General features: G+C 34.4%; 1 protein-coding gene across 2 annotated transcripts in view; it reads right to left on the bottom strand.

The window, feature by feature from the left end:
- LOC146733885 (uncharacterized) overlaps positions 1-24146 on the bottom strand; it is a 39727-nt gene extending 15581 nt beyond the window's left edge. Inside the window, exon 1 of one of the 2 annotated variants that reach the window (XM_085508654.1) lies at positions 24061-24146. In XM_085508654.1, coding sequence (XP_085364780.1) covers positions 24061-24112 — 52 coding nt within the window. In that variant the 5' untranslated portion in view covers positions 24113-24146. Of the gene's footprint in view, positions 1-1499; positions 1719-24060 lie in introns of those variants that run through there. The other variant, XM_085508653.1, reaches the window with a different exon arrangement.

Genomic DNA, 24146 nt, shown 5'->3' with positions numbered 1-24146 from the left:
AGAACTAACATGACGTCACAATTGCATTTCTGGAGAGGTCAATTTGAATTCTAACATTTATTTTTCTGCCCTTCACTACATTACTGAAACTTTACTATAAATTTACTACTAATAGAGCAATTATTTTTTTGCTAATTATTTTTCTAGAAAGAAAGAACATAGTCAACTTGAAAAATTCAGTTTAAATGTATCATAAAAACTTGATTGAAGTTGCCATTTCATTTGTCTAAAAAAGGAAAATGTATTTTAGTAATGTTTTTATTTATTTTTCTCACAAAAAACAGGTCTAATTGCACCCTTTCTGATAGTAAGGAATGAGAAAAAAAAGAATCATTTAACATATCAACCCATTTATACTAGTTTTCCATGCTGTTTCAACTGCCTAAAATTAAATATAGTACACATACACAAGGAAAATTACATATCGGCTTGTGTTCCCAGGCACCTATATTTTTTCCTAACTTTTTATTGAATTATGATATACAGTAAGAGATGAAGATTCCATTTGAGAGTTCTGTGATGCTCTGGTGATTAGTTAATAGCCAATAAATACAAGGTGTGCTCAAAAAATACCCCCCCCCCCCCAACACACACAAACACACAAAGGTCATTGAAAATGTCATTGATACTTTTTCAAAGTTAACTGTGAAAAACACCAGACAACCCAAAGGTAGGGTAGGATTATGTGTCAAAAAGACAAATTCCATGCAATTGCAGACAAAAACATGACCTATTTAAATGTGTCAATGAAAGGTGTGTCAGTTTTAGTGTCATTGATTTTCAACCATCAGGCGGGTTCTAAACTGTAAATTAACTAAGATTTTGCAAATCAAAACAATGATTTAAATTAATTAATTTAAATGTGCACAGATGATATGACAAATACATTTTTCAATCATAGTAAATTTTTATTAACCCTGAACTCAATCCTCAGAAAAAGAGAAATGGTTACTAATATAAAAAAAAATCAGAAGAAAGAAAGCTTAGAAAGAACTTCGTGTTGAGAATATTGAAAATACTAGTACATTAAAAATATCAAACACGATATAATATATTCACCTTTTCGCCACGAGCGGCCAAAATTACGCGTAAAGTTGTGCGGACACGGAAGGTTTCTGCGGTAACCGCGTAAGCAAACAACTACACGAATGAATTTGGCTGATATGACAGCTCTGTGTGCGCTAGGTTTTAGAATCAACAAGTGACAGTGGAACGAGCTCTCCCAAACCATGGAACTATAGTTCCATGCCCAAACGTAGCCTAAACTCCGACTTTGGCCCGGGTTTTGACTGGAATGGACAAATTACTACTGTAGAAAGTGAAAGAGATTGTGTACATAATTTTCATGAGATCATTTTTGTTTGTGTACGATGTTGGGCGAGGCATTAAGGTAAAAATAGATTTTCATGGTCAAAGCATGGTCGAGGTCATACATACTTCCAGTCGTTAGATGGCCCCGGGGGATGGACAGTTTCATGTTTAAAACAATAAATACTCACCATTTTGTACAAAAATGGTCAACAAAATCCCGAGCACCAAGAACAACATCCTGCATTCACAGTGAACGTGTGGTTTCGCTGGTTCACGACGCCTTTGCGAATATAGCTCGTAGGGTTTAGTAACAGGTGACGCTAAAGGCGGGAACCGGCCAATGAGAGAAGGGTTATGCGCACGCCACATTGGGTCGTATCTGGGAGCTCTCAAATAGGACCTCACGAATACGACCTACTTTACATATTACCCATATTGCATTATACAAAATGGCTGGTAGGTTAGTTGTTAGTTTTTTTCGGTTTCTTCGCAGTGTGTACTCGATGTTTTGCGTTTACCAGTAATCGTACGTTTTCCTGACGCAGTATTTGAACCAATATCGCCTCGCGAGATAGCGATTCAGTTTGCATGTTTATTCATGTTTATGAACGTAGGATTTATTGACATTTATTGGAATATTTATTGGCATCGGACTCGTTGCGTTGACCCGAATCTTCGACAGCTTGTTAAACGGAAGAATAACAAATAGATTTCCATACTCTTCAGGAGTAAAACAGAGCTGTAACTTAAGCCCAACATTATTTAATCGTTTTTATTTTATAAATGCTCTCCAGACATTTTTGCTATGAACACTTGTGATCCTCCAACCAGTCGGAGCCCAGGAACTTTGATCAACTGTACGCAATCCCTATGAGCGGGGGGGGGGGGGGTTATCGGCTGGTATCTAGTTTAAGAAATAAGGGATGAAGGCTCCAGCCAGCTCATATTTTTTAAACTCGAAAAAACAGTCAAACGGAATGAAAAAATAAAATCTAAAAAAAAATACCAGCTTGAAGAATATTGGTTGCTGTTTAAAATTTCAAATTTGATCATAGTTCCTGTGCTCCAACACGGGGGGGGGGGCTCCTTTTACCAAAACCATCACCCCATACCACTCCTAGCCCAATTTAATTGCGTATGTCCCTTCTAAGGACGCCTATAGTTATCTAGAGGGGGTATAGGGAAGAAGGCTTATTACTGAAACAAACGTACACTAGTACAAGTTCGTACTAAAACAAACACTCAATTCTGTCTCAGACCTCAAAATAAGCATAGCTCTAAACCTATTTGATAAATTGATAGCACCCATCATTAGCTATGGGTGTGAAGTATGGGGAGAGGAAGTCACTAAAAATAGCGATATTATTGAAACTGTTAACTATTCTTTCTTCTGATTACTCCTGAGGGTTAAAAAGAATGCTACTAAGCTTGCAATCTTAGGGGAATTGGGAAGATACCCTCTTGCCATAAAAATTATCACACAAATAATTAAATTCTGGCTCAGATCAAAACTTCCATAGACGCCCAAGTTAATAAAAAGCACCTTTGATGAGGTCAATACAGTAAAAACTAGGTGGACAAGAAATGTCGACAAAATAATCAGTGACAACAATCTTGATAAGGCAATAAAACAACAAATAAAAAAAAAGAAACCACACCAAACCAAGACTATCTCTGCTTTACTGAAAGAAAATTATAAAATAAAATGGAAAGAAGCTCTATTTGATGACAACAGAGCAAATGGTGGAACAAACAAATTGGAAAATTATAGAACATTCAAAACACAGTTTAAAATGGAAAAATGTTTAATAACAATGAGTAATATTAAACTGAGACACTCCCTATGCCAGTTCAGAATCTCTGATCACAAACTTCATATTGAAACTGGCAGGCATTGCAGAACTCCAAGGAATGAAAGGGTCTGTAAACACTGTACTAAAAAGCAGATTGAAGATGAGATACATTTCCTTATGGACTGCAGTCTGTACAATACACACAGAATTGAATTATTCAAGTACTGTAAGGAAATTATACAAAATTTTAGGAAGTTAAATGAACTAGAAAAATTCAATGCAATCATGAAATATTGTTCAGGAATAAGAACTGCACAATACATACAAAAATGTATGCAAATGAGATGTGAGCAGCTCTACCAAAATTAAAAATATTCTTTCCACCATAATTATGACTCTAATGTGATTTTAATGTGATTTTGTTACTTCTTAATAATATTAGCTAGTGTATTGTACCGTATAAGTTTATTATGATCTTTTGCGTGTTTGTAATATTATTTAGCTTTATTTAGCATTCTGTGTAGTTGATTAACATTACTGTATCTTAGTGTAGTTTATTTTATTTTATCTTATCTATTTTTATTGTTATATGACCATAGAACAACTCACTGTAGTTCGTTTTAGTGTTGAATAAATTAATTATTTGACAAATTAATTTATTTTTTAATTCAGCTAATCCTTGTTTGAGGTAGTGATGTCTGGGGGCATTGAAGCATGTACTGTTCCAATGTACTATTTAACATCTAGTATGTTAGCTTGCAGCATTTAACTGGTACAATTGTATAAAACCAGTTTAATTCCTCTCCAGGAATTTGACATGTTTCAATAAATGTAAGGTTATCCTGATATTACTTGTTCTAGACCTGAGTGTTTTTGGGTAAATTTTTTTTCTAAGATTGGGGAACACAGCATTAAAGAACTGGGTAATATTCTTTCCACATTAGACGTAAACAAATTTCACTGGCTAACTCAGGTGACTGTGTATTATTGTTGTCGTTAAAACAATACTTCATACCTTTGTAATTTTTAAACATTATTATCTTGGTATAGTAGTGGTTTATACCCCGGTATAAGGAGCAGTATAAATTTGATATCTTAGAACATAACATGTTTCTGTTTTAGCATGTTTGGTCTTATATTGCTTCAGTGATCAAAACATTCAATCCCATTCCTATACACAAGACAGAACCTATATTTCAAAACTGTGATTGGAATAAACATCTTTCATGATGTTGAATAGTTCCTTAAAATAAAAGGAAGACAGTGATTGGTGTGCTTACTACAGGCTAATTACTGCAATGTATTTTACAACAACTTTCTTTTGGTAACCATCAGGTGCTACAATTTTTTTCTCAATAATGATCAATGTATGTTTCTAATTTGTGTTTATTGAAAATCAAATTATTTTACTAATAGATGTCATCTCTATTACTTATAATAAATAAAATGTGGCTAATGATTTTTATCAAATTTACCGCTGCATGTACATAAATCAGATTAAATTATTACCAGTAGCTGATTTGGATGGCTGATAGACAGTATGAACCTAATAAAATGGTCCATGATTTAACAGTAGAATGTATAGTTTCCTTTCTCAAACAAGTGAATTTTTAATCTAATGAATATTTCTATTTAGTATCCACTGGAATTCAAACCAGTGAATGTTTTTTAAATACACAGTGCCCTCTATGGGTTGCTTGGAGAAAGATACAAAATAATGTGAACTACCCCCGGTAATTGAAATTGAAGATTGCATAGCAATTGTTAGTTTTATAGAAGTTCAAGAAAGATTAATGTCTGATAATTGTAAATGTAGTTCCACCTTGTTCAAATTCTACCATTTAAAATCATGAAGTGAAGAATATCATTTTTCAGGCATGCCTTAATATATTGTGTGCACCATAGTTTTGGAATCAGCTGTCCTGAAAATTCATTTATTTAATATTTTAATCATTCATATTGTGAAAGGTGCAGCATTTGAATATTGTATAATATTGCATATATATATAAATACAATACTGTATCTTATTGTTCACATTTGTCCAGCCATCTCTTTGTGCTAGGCAGCATTATTCAATTTTTGAGACTAATTGAATCCCACATCCCAAATGCCTGGGTTGAGATTTCTCATGGAAGGAATATTGTTTTGAAATAGAAAAGTGATTGTGTTTACAAATCATTAACATACCATTGTAGCTATATAAGGGGATTATTAGGTTTGGGCCAATTGATATTTAAGGTAGAGATGCAGTTTACCTGACAGGTATTTTAATTAGTTAATTAGGCAACCAAGATGACCTCCCTTGTCCACATAACTATATATTTTTAGAAAGCTTATTGTATGAATTTTAAAATTTTGTAAGTATTTTTTTTTATGGACATTGTAGTTTGAAATATGCACAAAAATGTTTTTTTTTTGGTCAAAAGTGATTTAAAACAAATTCGCTTCTAAACCATGTCTCTGTTTCCTGTCAAAATTGGTTTACGGGTACATCTGTTTACTATGAAGAAAGTTTCGTCTTGAAAACTGTCTACCTGGGCAGCAGCTCAAATTTCACTAATTCAAGTTTATGCATAAATTAACACCCAAGCTAGTTGTCTGTACGATTGTTGTAACACTGTTCAACCAAAAACAATGCCCCTACGGCGTTTTGAAGATAAACACATTGTTAATCATTTGTGAAAATTTCAAAACAAAAGGTCAAAGCGTAAAGTTTATAAGAGACAATTGCTAATTTGTATATTTTATAGTTAAGTAAAAATATATGCTGATTTACATTGCTATTGGATTTAACAGAGTTCCACTAGAAAATGCTCGGCACCATCTAAAAAAAAATTGTTATATATATATATCTGTCAGATTTGTTAAATTCGTGTAAAAATATGGAAATTTAGATTTTAAGTGAATATTTTTGTCATTTTTGGTAAAAAAGGGTTATTTTCGACAACTAGTTCGAAACCATAAGTCCAAATGCTTTCATATTTCCAGCAATGATACGTTGGATGGTCAGATTTGTTAAACTGGTGTCAAAATAAGCAAATTTGGATTTTTAGTGAACATTTTTCTCATTTTTGGTAAAAAATGTTATTTTTGACAACTGGTTCAAAACCGTAAGCCCTATTTACAGAGAGCTTTCAACTAAATATAAAACATAATACAGCTTTAAAGTATACTTTGAATATGTAATAGCACAAGTGAGTTAAGTAACTGGTATTTTTGATGAAAAATGCGATGATTATTCTGCTTATATCAGGTCCCTTAAATTGCACACATAATAATTTGGACGGTCATTATAAATAGAACATTGATACAGTCATTAGAAACAACTTTTAGATCTTCTCAGCTTATTTCAGAAGCCACCACATATATGGCACAACAATTGATCTTGCATTCAGCAATGTCTTATGTAAAACTGGAGTACATTTGTAATTGACTCTTTTATACCTGATCATAAGATTATTACTGCACAGATTTATTGAACATTTGTTCTTGGGTGTAACAAAACAATTACATATATGTACAACGTATCAGGAAAGATAACATTTCAAAAACATGACCACAATTTTCAAACAAAAACATATTTTTTTTTTCTCGACCATTTCTCAGGTTTTTGCACATCCATGATTTCTTAAGTTTAGCCTCAATGATGTTTGTCCAATGAAATGCACTATCCTTATGAACACTATAAAAGTTCGAAACTGCAACTGCAATGTTTTCTAAATGACTGACTATGAATATTACAACCACAATGCCACTTCACTGATTCTTGTTCCATGATAATGAAGACAGCGAACCTATTTCGACCGTCAGGTCGCTTGGTTTTCAGTAGATTAATGATTTATTTCACAGCACAAATCATCACTGTGTACATGGTATGCTATCAAATCACATATGCAATCTATAAACGACAACCATTACAAGTTCTGAATATTAGGGTAACATCCATGTGAAATATTGGAATCTGAGTCTTTGATTTGCACAGAAGATCTGAAGTTTGTGGACTCCTAGTGATACGTCACTCAAAATAGGGAATACTATATAATAGCTTGTGTTGCATGCTCGTTGAATTATGTTTCTTTATTATTTTACCTTTTGATCTTAAAAATTATATTATGTTGTTCCTGATAATAAAATCAACGAAGATCCCATAAATTTGCATGCACAAAGTTTCTTAAAAGTGGGAATAAATATAACCACAGTTTGGCAGTGCCATATTTACAATTAAATAATTGTATTTAATGTATTCATGGTCATTAAAGCGTTGCTGCGCATTCCCTGTAAACAAATGTGTATTTTACACGTATTGTGTATGTCATGAGTTCCATATTGATTAGGACAAGTAGTAGTTTGACCAATCATTTTCATATTAAACAGCAAATACAGTGTTTATGTTAGCAACATATTTCTTAAGAACATTTCCCATCATTTCCAATGCTACTACCAGTACTGCAGAATTTACAGTTGATGGAAAATGTTACTGATATTAAAATATACAATCAATACAGTTTTTCTCTATTGGTGCATTAAAATTGTTGTTCTCTATTTCTTTTCTCTAATTTTTTTGGAGTATAAAGAAAACTGGTATTTTTTTTTTTACAAAATTGACCATCACATTAAATGTTTGCAGTTTTCCCCATAGACCACCATGTAAACTGAAAAAAGGTGTATAGTAATGAAACATTTTATTTAGCCATTTCTGAATACAGTCTTGAAAATGTATTGGTCACCCTTAATTTCTGTGCAAATGAATTTATTCACTGATTTCACCTCAAATTTGGTTGTTTTCCAGACTTTTACAAAATTGTTATATAGGCTTGTACATATGACTTACATATGAACATCCATTTGTGATACAGACTTATTTAACATGGACAAACAGTGGCAATTTTAGTACTAAAAATACATCAAAATTCCCTGTTTTGGCCATTTCAGAAACAGATCTTGGTAATGCATAGACTGATTACATTCAAACTTGGTACAATGAAAACGAATGGGACCTTGATGCACGAGACATGCAGATATAATTAAAAATGGCTTACTGGTGGCCATTTTGTTTTACCAAATACAGTTCCAGGTCTCTATATTGGAAACACTGGAATGGTCAAGTTCAATCTTTATACAAACACCATACAACATGTGCTACTACTTGATTCAAGATTTAGTACTAAAAATGCATTAAACTTATTTAAATTGGCCTTTCTGAACTAATATTGAATCTTGATGCGCGTCCTTTCCTTTTGATTTAACAAATATAATTCTGGTTCCATATCTTGAAAGTACTTGGATAGTTAACCTGAAACTTTAAACATGCACACAACTCGGGATGCATATTTTTTATTCATATTTGTTTTTTATTTGTTTTTTTTATTTTTAGAATAGTGTGTTTTCTTTTTTGTTTTTTTTTAAATTATAGTTTTTAAATTTCTTTTTGTAAGACCCTTTTTATTCTTCCCTGAGGATTTTATGCATCTAATAAATATTATTAAGATGACTGCAGAAGGCCCCATCTTGGATGGATTTTGTTTTTTATGCAATGACTTAAACTTCATAACCAATGAGGACTGTATAACTTGTTAATAGTATTTTGGGGCAGGCAATACAGTAAAACTTGGGTTTTATCTATTTATAGCAGTTTAATTGTACCACAATAAGTCAAAGGTGACATTGTACACTCTTTGCCCAAAAACAATGTTTCTGGCCAAATTATTTTTTCAAAATTGATGCATTTCTTTACTACCATGGCCAACTACAAAAAAAACCATTTGACATGTAATCTTTGAATGATGTGCATGGTGATCTGAAACATTATTTTGTTTTGTTGAGCTTAAACTATATATAAATCTTAAAAAACATGGCTAAGAAAACAGAAATTCTGTGGAACCACAGATAAATCATCCTTGTATATATCATGTGTGTTTGACATTCTGAGTACATGCTTTTCTAGTTTGTATGTTACATTAGTATAGGAAAATGCAGAAAGTATTTGGTGTCCCTTGATGCCCTATTTTCACAGGTTCGTACAGAGTCCTGTCAGGAGCACTAGTGCATATAGAGATAGTCACACAGTGTTATAATGAAGACATTGCACACTAGACCTGATTAACCTATTTAACAAGTTTATAATTCCATAGTTTGTAATAAAATGTTGAGATGACGATGACATAAGTATCCACCACATTCCAGTATATTACTTACATGCACTGTAGGCAACTTTAATACAATTATGAGGGTATTAGTGACAACTGATTTTCATTGATGTCAGTTCAAATTTAAATAGCTAATTATTGCTACTGCAGAACTGACACTTGCCATATTAGTCATCTAGAAGGCAGCACATTTACAGTTTTCAATTTTTTTGGAAAATTATCTTTACCTACTTAGGATACTTGATGAAATTTGCGGTGCAAATTTTCACTGGCCCTTTAAATTAGTTGCTCATAATTGTGGATGTACAGTTATTTATATTTTGTGGACACAAATCTCAATTGTCAGTTTTGCGCCTAAAATGTCACACAAATCATATGGACATTCAGAACCAAGTTTATTTAGTATGGAATAACACTGCAACCATTTACAATTATTATAAAACAAATTGTGTTTTATTAGAGAACCTATATAATATAACTGAGGATGCTGATAAAGAATGCCATATTTTTTCCTTTATATTCTTTAGAACAAGCTGTATGGAAACCAACATTACTGCACTGTATACTGGATATAATATAAATTAATGCTGGCTAACCTGGAATTATCAACATTGTATAGATGTGGGTGCAACGTCAGGACAGACATTTTGCCAGATTATTTCAGTTGATAATGAAAATATTTTTTTGATAATCATCTTATAAGCTATTTTCATTTGTTAACTTGAGTCTCGAGTCCAGGAAATAATTCCCTTTTCTCGATGGGTTAAATAAAGTGACACTGAAACATTACAATGAAAAGAAATTGTTTCAGATGATATTTAAATGTTTTTCATATTAAAAGTGCTGATAATACCATGAACTAACAAACATTCATTGTCAGCTGGCTACACATGAAGCTCCATGCAATACATAACCCCCAAAATAGCTTACTGCGGAAGCACCCAACACTGTTCTGTACACTGTTCTAATACAGTTGGAGTTATTGCTATATACCGGTACTGATAGAAAATTGCGTATTTCTAAAGATGCAATACAGTACAATTTATTAACTCATAACAACCTACTGAAGGAGGTTAAAGGTTACAACAACAACAAAAATTACAGAAAAAAAATTAATCAAATTACAATGGCTAATAGTTTAAAGACAACCAAAAACAGACTAAAAACAGAATAAAAGTTAGTAACGGAAATATATAATAAAGTAAAATAAAACACCAAAAAAAAACTATAAACTGAATATAAAAACAAAAAACCCAATGAATAGGTGTAAAAAAAAAATAAAAGAAAAAGTCAATGACTAAGTACCAGGGGTAGGTGCTGCTGTCTAATAGCAAAGCTGTATTTCAGATATTGTGCCAGAGGAATTGCTAAGTTATTATTTGACATTATTTTTATGAATTTATTTTCAGGTGTGAGATTAGTAAAGTCAGGAATAATCTTTTCAGCTTCATTGTATAAAACGACCCTCTCTTTACTATATACTGGGCATATTATGAGGAAGTGATGTTCGTCTTCAATATCATTTTTATTACACAATTTGCAGATTCTGTCGCTACTTTTGATTCTGTTTTGTCTTTCTTTTTCAATTTCTAAACTGTGATTGCTCAGTCTGAATTTAGTTAGGGTACTTTTCAGTTCTTTATTTTTTAGCTTAATTAAGTAGTTTTCCAAAATGAAGTTTGTTTTAAATTTTTTGTAAGTCCTCAGTTTGTTTTTTGTATTAGTGTTTTGTCTGTTATCATCATTAATTGAGTTAATCCAATGCTTTATAAATACATTTTTTATTTTATCGTATATCCGTGACATTTGTGACGATTTTAGCTCATTAAGTAAAATAAAACACCAAAAAAAAACTATAAACTGAATATAAAAACAAAAAACCCAATGAATAGGTGTAAAAAAAAAATAAAAGAAAAAGTCAATGACTAAGTACCAGGGGTAGGTGCTGCTGTCTAATAGCAAAGCTGTATTTCAGATATTGTGCCAGAGGAATTGCTAAGTTATTATTTGACATTATTTTTATGAATTTATTTTCAGGTGTGAGATTAGTAAAGTCAGGAATAATCTTTTCAGCTTCATTGTATAAAACGACCCTCTCTTTACTATATACTGGGCATATTATGAGGAAGTGATGTTCGTCTTCAATATCATTTTTATTACACAATTTGCAGATTCTGTCGCTACTTTTGATTCTGTTTTGTCTTTCTTTTTCAATTTCTAAACTGTGATTGCTCAGTCTGAATTTAGTTAGGGTACTTTTCAGTTCTTTATTTTTTAGCTTAATTAAGTAGTTTTCCAAAATGAAGTTTGTTTTAAATTTTTTGTAAGTCCTCAGTTTGTTTTTTGTATTAGTGTTTTGTCTGTTATCATCATTAATTGAGTTAATCCAATGCTTTATAAATACATTTTTTATTTTATCGTATATCCGTGACATTTGTGACGATTTTAGCTCATTATTGTCAATATCTGATAGTGTTGTATTTGTAGATTTAAATACAGTTATTATTATTATGCGTCTTATATCTACTTCAAACAAAAGTAGCCGCTATTCATGATGAGAACTGGAAAACCAACTGTAACTTGGGTAGCTGGTAAACTGACCTAGCTGATGACAAACCACTATCAAAACAACTTTCGACCCCCATGTAGCCACGTACGACCGTCAGCTATATGAACTGTACTCCGTCTACAAATGTTCATCTGCCGACACGTTATTGGACTTTCCCACCCACGATGACAACCAATAAATCATGTTTGTAACGTCTGGTCTGATTACACCCAGCAGCACAAGCTCTAAATCAGGGTCATATATTGCAGATTTGTATTTGAACAAATAATCGTGCATGGGCATCCTGTCTTCTAAGCTTTGTGAAAGCATAAGGTTTTGAAAGTATTGTGCATATTTACAACTTTCTAGCATTTCACACGTAATGCGCCATATACTGTAAAAGGATCAATTGTTCACCGGGTTTTAATTTGGCTTATTTCGCTGAATGAAAAATGCGCTAAATTAAAACCCAGTGAATATGTAAAATTTAGCATAGAATACATTATCTAAATGACAAAACCGTGAATTTAAAACCCACTTAATATACCTGAAATGGTAAATCAGCGAAATTTAAACCAAGTGAAAATTAGTCATTTTACAGTATGTGTATCGATGTCGCCATGCCAACGTTTCGTTTCGTCCTAGTTGTGATATTTATCTGTAAATGTCAGACCATTGGTCTGAGGTTCATCGCAGACTCTATTTGAAAGGCTGCGGTTGAGGTTTCATGTTGATCCGTCGAAAATGGCAGTTACTTATCACACAACAAAAACTTATTAGTTACGACAATATTTTCTTAACATTTTATGGAAACAATTCGTAGTGTGCATAAACCTTAAAGAAACATAATAGACAAAACAGTCACGGTAAATTTTAATATTACTTGTTCGTGCTGTTTTGCAGCACTGCGAAGGAAAATGAAAGATGACAACAATTAGCACATATGGCTGGAAGTTACATTTGCTCCGTTGTGTAGACAGGTTTCAACATTTCATCAGATAATACAATTTATATCCAATCATCTAGAACAAACTTTTCTAGAGAACACACGCGCACAAAGATTTTGTGGTCTCGTATTGGGGGGGGGGGGGGTCACAGTAATATAAACAAGGATACATTTTGCCGAGATATTCAAATCAGTCGCTATTATGATTTACAGAGGCGGTGGAACGAAATACCCCATGGAGGGGCGAGATCTGCTCATCACCCCTCGCTTACTAGGAGGACCCAGGGGCATACTCTTCCTTGAATTTTGAAATCTAGACCCTCTACAACCTAAGCTATTTCCTTCATTTTGAGGGGCAAATTGTGCTGACACAAAAGGTTTCAGCTTGATTTTCGAGTGGCGGCATATTTTACGTGCCCCTGAAGTGGTTCTCGTTTTTAGAATATTAGAAATAAGTATCGGTCTTATTTCTGATCAAGATGGGTATGAATATCGGTAGTATTTTCCCAATTTGGTGTATTTATGGTTCCGTATATGAGCGAATATCTCCACCTCAGATTCCGGCCTCATATCCCTAGGTAACTGTTTTATTCGAAATAAACAGTGAGGACAGAAATGGTACTTTGGTATAAACATGGGTATAGATTTTGCCACTATCCAGTTATAAAATTGGCCACACTTTTGAGCACTTCCCTACCCAGCTATGTATCAACTGCCCCCCCCCCCCGCGTGCATGCCCGTGAATGTGGTTATGCAATAGAAAGTAATGTCTACACGTAGGTAGGGTTATTAAAATCGAGAAAACAAAATACGGGTAAATTTTTTCCGACATATAAGATAAACGGAAAAGAGGTTACTAATCAATCTTCAAGTTTTACATTTTTGTAATTTCTTCTGTGAATCTCTCCGGCGAACCTACCAGCGAATCTCCGGTAAGGTATACTTAGTAGTACGTGACGTTCAGAATTCCCCCGCCCCTGAATAATCGCGAAGAACAGACTGGCGTGTTAACTGCATAAATATGTATAATTTCCTTCCTGAATACAGAACTTAGTTGATCTAATCGTTAAGGCGTATGATACATTTTGATGTGAGTTAATTTGTAATGAATAGTTCAGCCAAACACTGAATTATATCATGATGGTGGTATGATGAATTATATTTTTTTTCAAAATGATATTTCTGGATTTCATAGAAGTATATTTTCATTTTTTGGCCGGCTAATGTTGGATGTGCAAACCTCATTCGGGAACATGTATATTCGGTGTTTAGAATAAAGATGGGCAAAATGCTAACAGGGCAATCGTTTTTATTGATGTGTTGAAATTACGCCAATAGGGTATGCTTTTGATGTTTTTGTTAATTGAATGTTGTTGTTGTTGTTGTTGTTTTTAAAAAATTGTGTACGTATTTGAAATTTATTTAAAAAGCTGAAGAACCCTTGTATCATCAGAGGGACTGTGCATCATCATAAGAATAGCGGATTTTGCAAGGAATAATGTTTACTTGCTCTCTTGACTGAACACTTAAAACCCAGAGTAAAGAATAAACTTTATAAAATAGTCGGATGGTTGAGATCATATACTAGTATCGAATGGATATGTGTAATTGTAGTTGGATGGTTGGGTGATATACTAGTATCACATGGATATGTGTAGTTGTAGTCGGATGGTTGAGGTGATCTACTAGTATCACATGGATATGTGTAGTTGTAGTCGGATGGTTGAGGTGATATACTGGTATCACATGAATATGTGTAGTGTAGTCAGATGGTTGAGGTGATATACTAGTATCACATTGATATGTGTAATTGTAGTTGGATGGTTGGGTGATATACTAGTATCACATGGATATGTGTAGTTGTAGTCGGATGGTTGAGGTGATCTACTAGTATCACGTGGATATGTGTAGTTGTAGTCGGATGGTTGAGGTGATATACTGGTATCACATGAATATGTGTAGTGTAGTCAGATGGTTGAGGTGATATACTAGTATCACATTGATATGTGTAATTGTAGTTGGATGGTTGGGTGATATACTAGTATCACATGAATATGTGTAGTGTAGTCAGATGGTTGAGGTGATATACTAGTATCACATTGATATGTGTAATTGTAGTTGGATGGTTGGGTGATATACTAGTATCACATGGATATGTGTAGTTGTAGTCAGATGGTTGAGGTGATCTACTAGTATCACGTGGATATGTGTAGTTGTAGTCGGATGGTTGAGGTGATATACTGGTATCACATGAATATGTGTAGTGTAGTCAGATGGTTGAGGTGATATACTAGTATCACATTGATATGTGTAATTGTAGTTGGATGGTTGGGTGATATACTAGTATCACATGGATATGTGTAGTTGTAGTCGGATGGTTGAGGTGATCTACTAGTATCACATGGATATGTGTAGTTGTAGTCGGATGGTTGAGGTGATATACTGGTATCACATGAATATGTGTAGTGTAGTCAGATGGTTGGGTGATATACTAGTATCACATGGATATGTGTAGTTGTAGTTGGATGGTTGGGTGATATACTAGTATCACATGGATGTATGTAGTTGTAGTCGGATGGTTGGGTGATATACTAGTATCACATGGATATGTGTAGTTGTAGTCGGATGGTTGAGGTGATATACTAGTATCACATGGATATGTGTAGTTGTAGTCGGATGGTTGAGATGATATACTAGTATCACATGGATATGTGTAGTTGTAGTCGGATGGTTGAGATGATATACTAGTATCACATGGATATGTGTAGTTGTAGTCGGATGGTTGAGATGATATACTAGTATCACATGGATGTATGTAGTTGTAGTCGGATGGTTGGTGATATACTATACTAGTATCACATGGATATGTGTAGTTGTAGTCGGATGGTTGAGGTGATCTACTAGTATCACGTGGATATGTGTAGTTGTAGTCGGATGGTTGAGGTGATATACTGGTATCACATGAATATGTGTAGTGTAGTCAGATGGTTGAGGTGATATACTAGTATCACATTGATATGTGTAATTGTAGTTGGATGGTTGGGTGATATACTAGTATCACATGGATATGTGTAGTTGTAGTCGGATGGTTGAGGTGATCTACTAGTATCACATGGATATGTGTAGTTGTAGTCGGATGGTTGAGGTGATATACTGGTATCACATGAATATGTGTAGTGTAGTCAGATGGTTGAGGTGATATACTAGTATCACATTGATATGTGTAATTGTAGTTGGATGGTTGGGTGATATACTAGTATCACATGGATATGTGTAGTTGTAGTCGGATGGTTGGGTGATATACTAGTATCACATGGATATGTGTAGTTGTAGTTGGATGGTTGGGTGATATACTAGTATCACATGGATGTATGTAGTTGTAGTCGGATGGTTGGGTGATATACTAGTATCACATGGATATGTGTAGTTGTAGTCGGATGGTTGAGGTGATATACTAGTATCACATGGATATGTGTAGTTGTAGTCGGATGGTTGAGATGATATACTAGTATCACATGGATGTATGTAGTTGTAGTCGGATGGTTGGTGATATACTATACTAGTATCACATGGATATGTGTAGTTGTAGTCGGATGGTTGAGATCATATACTAGTATCACATGGATATATGTAGTTGTAGTCGGAAGGTTGAGACGATATACTAGTATCACATGGATATGTGTAGTCGTAGTCGGATGGTTGAGGTGATATACTAGTATCACGTGGATATATGTAGTTGTAGTCGGAAGGTTGAGACGATATACTAGTATCACATGGATATGTGTAGTCGTAGTCGGATGGTTGAGGTGATATACTAGTATCACGTGGATATGTGTAGTTGTAGTCGGATGGTTGAGGTGATATACTGGTATCACATGAATATGTGTAGTTGTAGTCGGATGGTTGAGGTGAAATACTAGTATCACGTGGATATGTGTAGTTGTAGTCGGATGGTTGAGGTGATATACTGGTATCACATGAATATATGTAGTTGTAGTCGAATGGTTGAGGTGATATACTGGTATCACATGAATATGTGTAGTTGTAGTCGAATGGTTGAGGTGATATACTAGTATCACATGAATATGTGTAGTTGTAGTCGGATGGTTGGGTCATATACTAGTATCACATGGATATGTATAGTGTAGTCGGATGGTTGGGTCATATACTATTATCACATGGATATGTATAGTGTAGTCGGATGGTTGGGTCATATACTAGTATCACATGGATATGTGTATTATATGTACATGTCGGATATTTTGTCTTTTACGCCTTGATGAGTCTGTCACAGGGTTCACAAAGAATCACGTGTAACTGCCCCTTAAAAGAAAAATAACATTGCATACTCCGAGGTTAGTATTAAAGCCAATCGGCGAATTTTGCAGGGGCTTATTGCCAGTAGCCCATATTCTCAAAACCGTGGCGAAATGAAACATTAAGCTCAGTGGTTAGTTTACGCATCTTTTAAATGTGTTTTGATTCACAGTGCATTCGGCAATCAACTGCAAGTCAGTTATGTGAATATGAATTGCATTCACTGGCAGCCGTACTAATGAACAAGTTGAAATCGCATTTAACGGTAGAAATATGATAATTCTTAAAACATCTACATTTCTATGAAAGGCCTCAGTACTCTATATTGTTTTAATTTGTATGTAGCTGTTGTTGTATTTTCTGATTTAGTAGTAAGTGCAATGTATATTTCATTAAATGAGTGAAACAAAGACGTGGAATTCATCACCTAAACTGAGTATAATAATTTGTCAAAATAGCAATAGAAAATAATATTTCTTTGGCATTACCCAATCTCATTTAATATACTTATTAGACAACAGAAAGACAGACAATATGCAGGGTTACATCCTTAAATGACGATTCACCGTGAATGGAAGGGGTTCACTGCCAAGTTGAAGCTCCTTGTGTTGGAGAGGTATAGGTACATTCTGCGCTACGGAGTTCTCATTTCAAACTGTTTAACCCCTCTTTTCAGTGTAATGTAGAACTATGTCTTATTATGACAACACATCTTCATCAAAATGTCGAAATTTGAATATCCATTTTAGTACAATTTACCCAAAATGGAGCCTGAGTTTTAAGACCTTTTCTAATATAAATAAGAAGTGGAGTTTAGAACACCTATTAAAACATACCATCTTACATATTTCGACATTGATTTTGCAAATAAAACATTCGCTTGAATGGTATCATCACACTGCTGTCATTTGAAATAAAATTTGCACTCTGAGAGAATTTATAAAGCGTTATTAGTGTACTGGAAAATGCCATTCTCTGTCAGTAATAGCACGGACTGTGACAAAACGTGAAACCGTGAGTTCTATATAAGTTTGTTGAACGTAAATAATTCCATTACAGCATTAAAACATGAAACTTAGTGCTGATGGTCAATTCAAATAATGGGTCAAATATTTTTTTAGTCTATGAAGACGAATCATGTATATTTTATGTAATAGATTGAGAGTTTCCTGTCACCCAGATTATTTGGAAATCTGTTTTTCAAAGCTAAATTTAGATAGCACCGCAGTTCTATTCAACCCACACATTTATAATTATAAGCAAACGCTGTTTTATTTTAGAATTATCTTGCGAGCATCATTGTTTGTTGTCATCAGAGTACTTCGCTAGGACCTACAGGACTCTATAGTAAACGTGTCGCTCTCCATGACCAACTTCTACAAAGTACCGAAAAATCTAATTGTTGAAAACATCACTACCGGTAAGTTGAAGATTATGAACTGGAACTCGAAGGCCTCAAAACACATTCTGTGCCCAGGAATATAACGGCACACGGCGTTTGAATCAGTCACAGTACCGACCGTTACATCGCGAGTCATCGAATAGTAGCACCGCAAACCAAGGGTCATTCAATAACCAAACACTCCCTTGCTCCCTTGCTCTGTCCGACTGTGTGCGACCCGAGTCCACGTCGCGAGCTCAGTTTCTATTTACGAAATACCAAATATATTGATACTAATGGGCCCGGCAACGTTAAATTATAATGTGCCACAACGCCATTGAACAATCAATACGTCACTTCCTGAGTCCTATTCGTGAGGTCGTATCTGTGAGGTTCTATTCGTGAGGTATATAGCGTGCGCATACATCAATTGGCCAATGATGTGCTTAGGAACACTGGTTTTCCTACCCAGTTTACAGCACTGAGGGCGGTTTATAGCTGACTATCGTACACATTCGTAACACAAGAGTCATAGAACGACACATTTAAAGCTTACTTCCTTTACTAACATGCAGATCCGTCATTGCTTTTCTCATTGTAAAGGAAGTATATAAAATATCGAATTCAGATAACAAAATGTTACCTCGACCAATGTTACCTCACATGACTGACTAACGTGACCAGTCAGGACACTGTCCGGGGACACCATGTACGATGCTTGAATATGGATCATTATTTATCGCGGAATCCCGTTAGGCTATTGGCACAGTTGTGTCAATTTTATGGTTTTTAAGATAATTCTTCGAAGAGCGAGTTCGTAGAATCTCATGCGTTGACGCGAAATTGGTAATTTCTTTTCGGACCAAGATTCTATTTTTAGAACTATCCCATAATATTAAGGAAAAATTGCATTTTTGGGCACTTTTTTGAAATTATTGAGGTGAACATAAAGTACCACATTATCCACAATATATAATTTTTTCAACCTATGTCACCAGTCTGAGATATGGCATAATATTTGTGTCGTATGAACCTATGCTAAAAGCGCTATAATACTGACAAAATGACCAATATCCACTTAAAATACAACCACCATTTTCTCAAAAAATAAGCTGGTGACCCCAACTAACTAAGTATTCTTATTTTGCCCGGAATTACAATTTATTGGAAAATGAATAAATTCTAGGTATTTTTATTTATGGGTAGGCTTTCTACCTTAAGAAAAAATTATAAAATTGTCACGGTTGGGTCAGTCTCAGATCACGTGTGCGATATCGTCTCGCAAAGTTCTTGAATTTTCCATGTTGCAGCCCTGCCTTGATATTGTTCCTTCCGTTGTATACTCTAGGCACAACAAAGCTATTCCTTTATCTTTATAAATATTTATAAATTGGCAGTTCAGCCTAATCGGACAATCAACGGACACAGTGCGCAATGACGTCATCTGAAAATGTTCCAATATTATTCCATCGCCCAATAGAAACATCTTATGTCAGTTTGAATTGTGGACTTTATATAAATATATATTAAGACTATATAATTTTCATTCACTCTGCTTGGTAACCGTTAACTACTAAGTTTAGTAAGATTTCCAATTTCGCCGTTGAGTAAGATTTCGAATTATATAATTACATTTTTTTTATCGTCAATCATTTGAATTCAATGAATTATCAGATAATTAACATTGATTATTAATCTTTAATTTTGGCGAGAAAATTGTATAATTTTTCATTGTCATTCATGTTATTGTTGTGGGTGATCTTAAGACTGTCGTGCTTATCAAGATTTTTATAAAGTGACAAAATAAACTGTTAAAGCTATATGTGACACGGATTTGATTGGTCGGTGCTGTGATTGGTCGGTGCTGTGATTGGTCACACATGCAATTCATTGTGTTGTCTCACTGATACGCTTAATTGTAGCACGAGAGGGCGCCGTCTGATCTAGATGGAACGTTACAAAGTTAGCCGTCTGTAGGCCATCGTCGAAGCCACAACGTTCCTTTCACAGTGAAATAATGTAATAATAATGTTGAAATAAAGACCAACAATGTAAATAATGACACAATAATCTAATAATGTTGAAATAAGTAAATCATTGCAAAATAATGTGATAAAAATATAAAAATAATGTAATTACATTAGTATTGACATAACACATAAGTACGAAATAATGAAATAATAACTGATCGAGATAATTTTGGCGGTATTCTCACCCAATAAAAAAGAGATAACAAATGACATTCAAAGATAACAAATAAAAGTAATTTAGCAAAGAATTTATTTTATAATAGTTTTATTGATGAAATATTCTTCGCTTCACTAATGCCTTGTATTGCTGAGGATTTCGTAATGTAAAACGGTCTGAAACTACTATCACTGCGTCAATAACAGGTTAAATGTGGACACAAGATCAGATTTCAAACGCTATACAAAGCGACACATTCAGTACATTCATATATCTATACACAGTCCCTCTATGGACTGTGATCTATATTTACAATGCTAATAACATTGCTTGCAACACCATTTGAATGTTTGGTGAGTGTGGGTGTGGGTTCAATAGTACAGTTGACAAGTGACGTCACTAAGCATTATGGCGCTTATGTAAAGTCTTAGTACCAGGCTTTTTATTGGGTGGTCATAGTTTAATAGAATAAATAAATACATAAATAAAACAAGTATGGTGCGACAATATATTGGATTTAAAGGGCAGTGGTCGTCGCGCCACGCATGCGTATGAGGTATGGGTCTCATATGAAAAAAAGGATGGCGTCTTTGACTGTTGCGCAGATCGACAAGTACAAACTGAGACATCTTTATACGCCTTCGCACGCTCAGGCGCCCCGCCGCACGACATCGGGCCACAAAAACCGTATCCAGTCCATAAATGGTTTTATAAATGTAATTACAATTTTACGACGGCGTGACCTTAAACACATGACTTAATTTAGAATGACGCATTTTGTTTTGAATTATGAAAGCTGGGCGCACTGGGCCAGACGTGATACAGGAAATTATTGCCCTGGTGGGAGGACTTCCCATAGCGCTACGAGGCTGGGAAATACGAGGTATATGATAAAACAGATTATAAATCTTCATGGGTGCAAATGGTCAATAATTAATGTGAATGTAAATTGGACAACATGACGTAGACTTAAATCCTCAATAAATCCTCAATATTAACAGAGTACAGTTTTCTGGTAGTAAAATCACAATATATCAAGTAAATATTGACCAGCATACTAAATATTGAATGTGATTCTTTATAATACATGTATAGCCCTGTTTTAAAGAAGTCCGTACAAACATCATAAAGGATGGTGGTCGTCCATCACGCTGCGCATTTACGACATTGTGTTGATAAACATTGATTTTCCAACAATCCAATGCGCTCCTGTAATGGAAATCACATGTATGAGTTTTGACTGTCCGTACTGCGTCGCTTAAAAAAATGCGTGGGTACATCAGATTAATGGCGAGTGGAGTGTTCATATTAGTGTGTTGTACTGCCCTCAACGGTACTTGTTTTATTATACACAGGGAGGCGATCGGGCGCCCGAGGATGAGCCACAGTAGCGGCAAGAGATTGAAACTGCGTGATAATTGCTGCAAATATTAACCTTTTTTTCATTTTTTTTGTAGGCATTCAGAGGTTACTTGGTAAAACCAAACCGGTCTGCTGAAGTGCAGTCAACAACAAAATGATGAAATTCCGACAAAGTTTCGAACAGGATTGGCAATTCCCGCGTGCCTGCATAATCAGGTAGTTGCCGACACATAGGAAACTATAACAGAATGATGCATGACTATATCCCGGGGACTATATATACACATTTTGATCACGTAAATGTTTAATAATTATCTCTCTGGTCCAGTATCTTTGGAAGTGTTGAATATACATTTATGGACGAAAAAAAAAACATATTTAAAATCACTTGACAAAAAACTGGTAGAAATTATGTTGTAGAAATCTCTATTGCTTTATGAAAATATCTGATAAATAAAACTGGTTACACGGCGAAATCCTACAAAATAAAAATTCGACCTAATTAACGGTTTTCAAGGAGAGCGACATTCTTTAACACTAACTGGCAAGTACGCAATTGTCTAGCCAGGACAGAAAATATGCCTTATCACGCTCATCTTTCTATGTAGTAGACGGAGTACTGGTCATAGTTCGTATAATTGACACTCAATGATCAAGGGTTATTGAAGGATGACAAGACACGACACAAATAAAGTATCCCCTAGATTGGCTTGTCACTCAAGGATACGAAATTGCGTGTATCAATATTTACAGACGACAAACCTTTCAGGATTCCTAGTTTTCGTAGTTTAGAGATCGGGATAACGTTTGAAAAAAATCGGGTTCCCTGGGCTGCATGATGTGGATGCGTTTTTTTTTAAATATGAATACTAGGTTCAATTGTTTAATACATATATATAGTATTTTACCGAAAAATTAAAATTTCATTTATTTGCGTCAGAGAAGTTAATTTCTTTCAAAGTTGTCAAGGCATTAGTTTATGTAATAAATTGCTAACTCTATAGATTGACTAGAAGCTCTGTGTATATGGCTGTCAGATGCGAAAAATCAAATCAGTTCAAGCCCAAAATAGTTTTAAAATATTTATTAGAAAACAAGACAAACGGGGATGTTCAGAAATCCATTAATGTGAAATCAGTCTTTCCCATCTATATGTACATAGCAACAGGTGGCTGAATAAGTACTCTCATCGTAACAAAAGCATTTCCTTCATCTTTATTTACAAATTTCAATGGCAGTTGATTACAATCAGCCAAACGGAGTCCCTTAAAAACGTTCCAATACTATTCAATCTAGATCTGCCAATGGGAACCTCACGTTTCAGTTAGAATATAAATATTTATTTGTAATGTCTTTGTTGCCACGGCGCCGAGAGTTCACAATTTCGTTTCAGTAACGTCACCTTGCACAACGTAGTCGGATTAAATTAAGCATTTCTGGTTGTTTTACCCGTTGTAGGATGTTTTCAGGTAAAATAACTGCTGAAAAAATTATAGTAGGGAGATTGACCACGAAATTGAAGATAACCGGTGGTAGAGGTACTATTTCAAAATTGAATAAATCGGCGCAAAGTCCTCAAATGCGACACCCCGATTACATTTATCGCCCAATCAGCTGTACCATGTAACACTATCTGGCCTTTTTTTTCAATTGGTTTTGAAATTGCATTAAATCTGTGAATATATTGCCAAAGCATGTGAAACTCGCTTTTGAGACCGGGCCGACATTTGCTATACGGTGACATCATGGGAGGCAAGACGTGAACGATTTACCACGTGATGTAGAAATGACGTAGTTTATAAAACTTAAAAAAAAAACGTAATATTTAATGTTGGACTACTATTTAACAATACATACGATGATCCATAGAAATGTGGTTAATCATATAGAGTCGTTAGTGAGATCTTTTGCTACACGCATACTGTACATAGCAATCGATTACACAAAATTCCCGACCACCTCGAACCGTCTCAACTGGTCTTACTCAGCTATCGAACAAGAAATGCAACTAAATATGTAGTATAGAACATCAAGATGGGAGAGAACATACAACTTGTTATGTACTCACCACCAGTGGTAAATAAAAGCACCAGTAAACAACCGAATATTGCCTGTGACATTTTATGAACGAGTGAAAGAGTACATCGCCCGTTG

Source organism: Saccoglossus kowalevskii, chromosome 15, assembly GCF_978046115.1.
Source record: "Saccoglossus kowalevskii chromosome 15, keSacKowa6.1, whole genome shotgun sequence".
Taxonomy (NCBI): Eukaryota; Metazoa; Hemichordata; class Enteropneusta; family Harrimaniidae; genus Saccoglossus; species Saccoglossus kowalevskii.
This window is presented reverse-complemented; position numbering and strand designations above follow the sequence as displayed.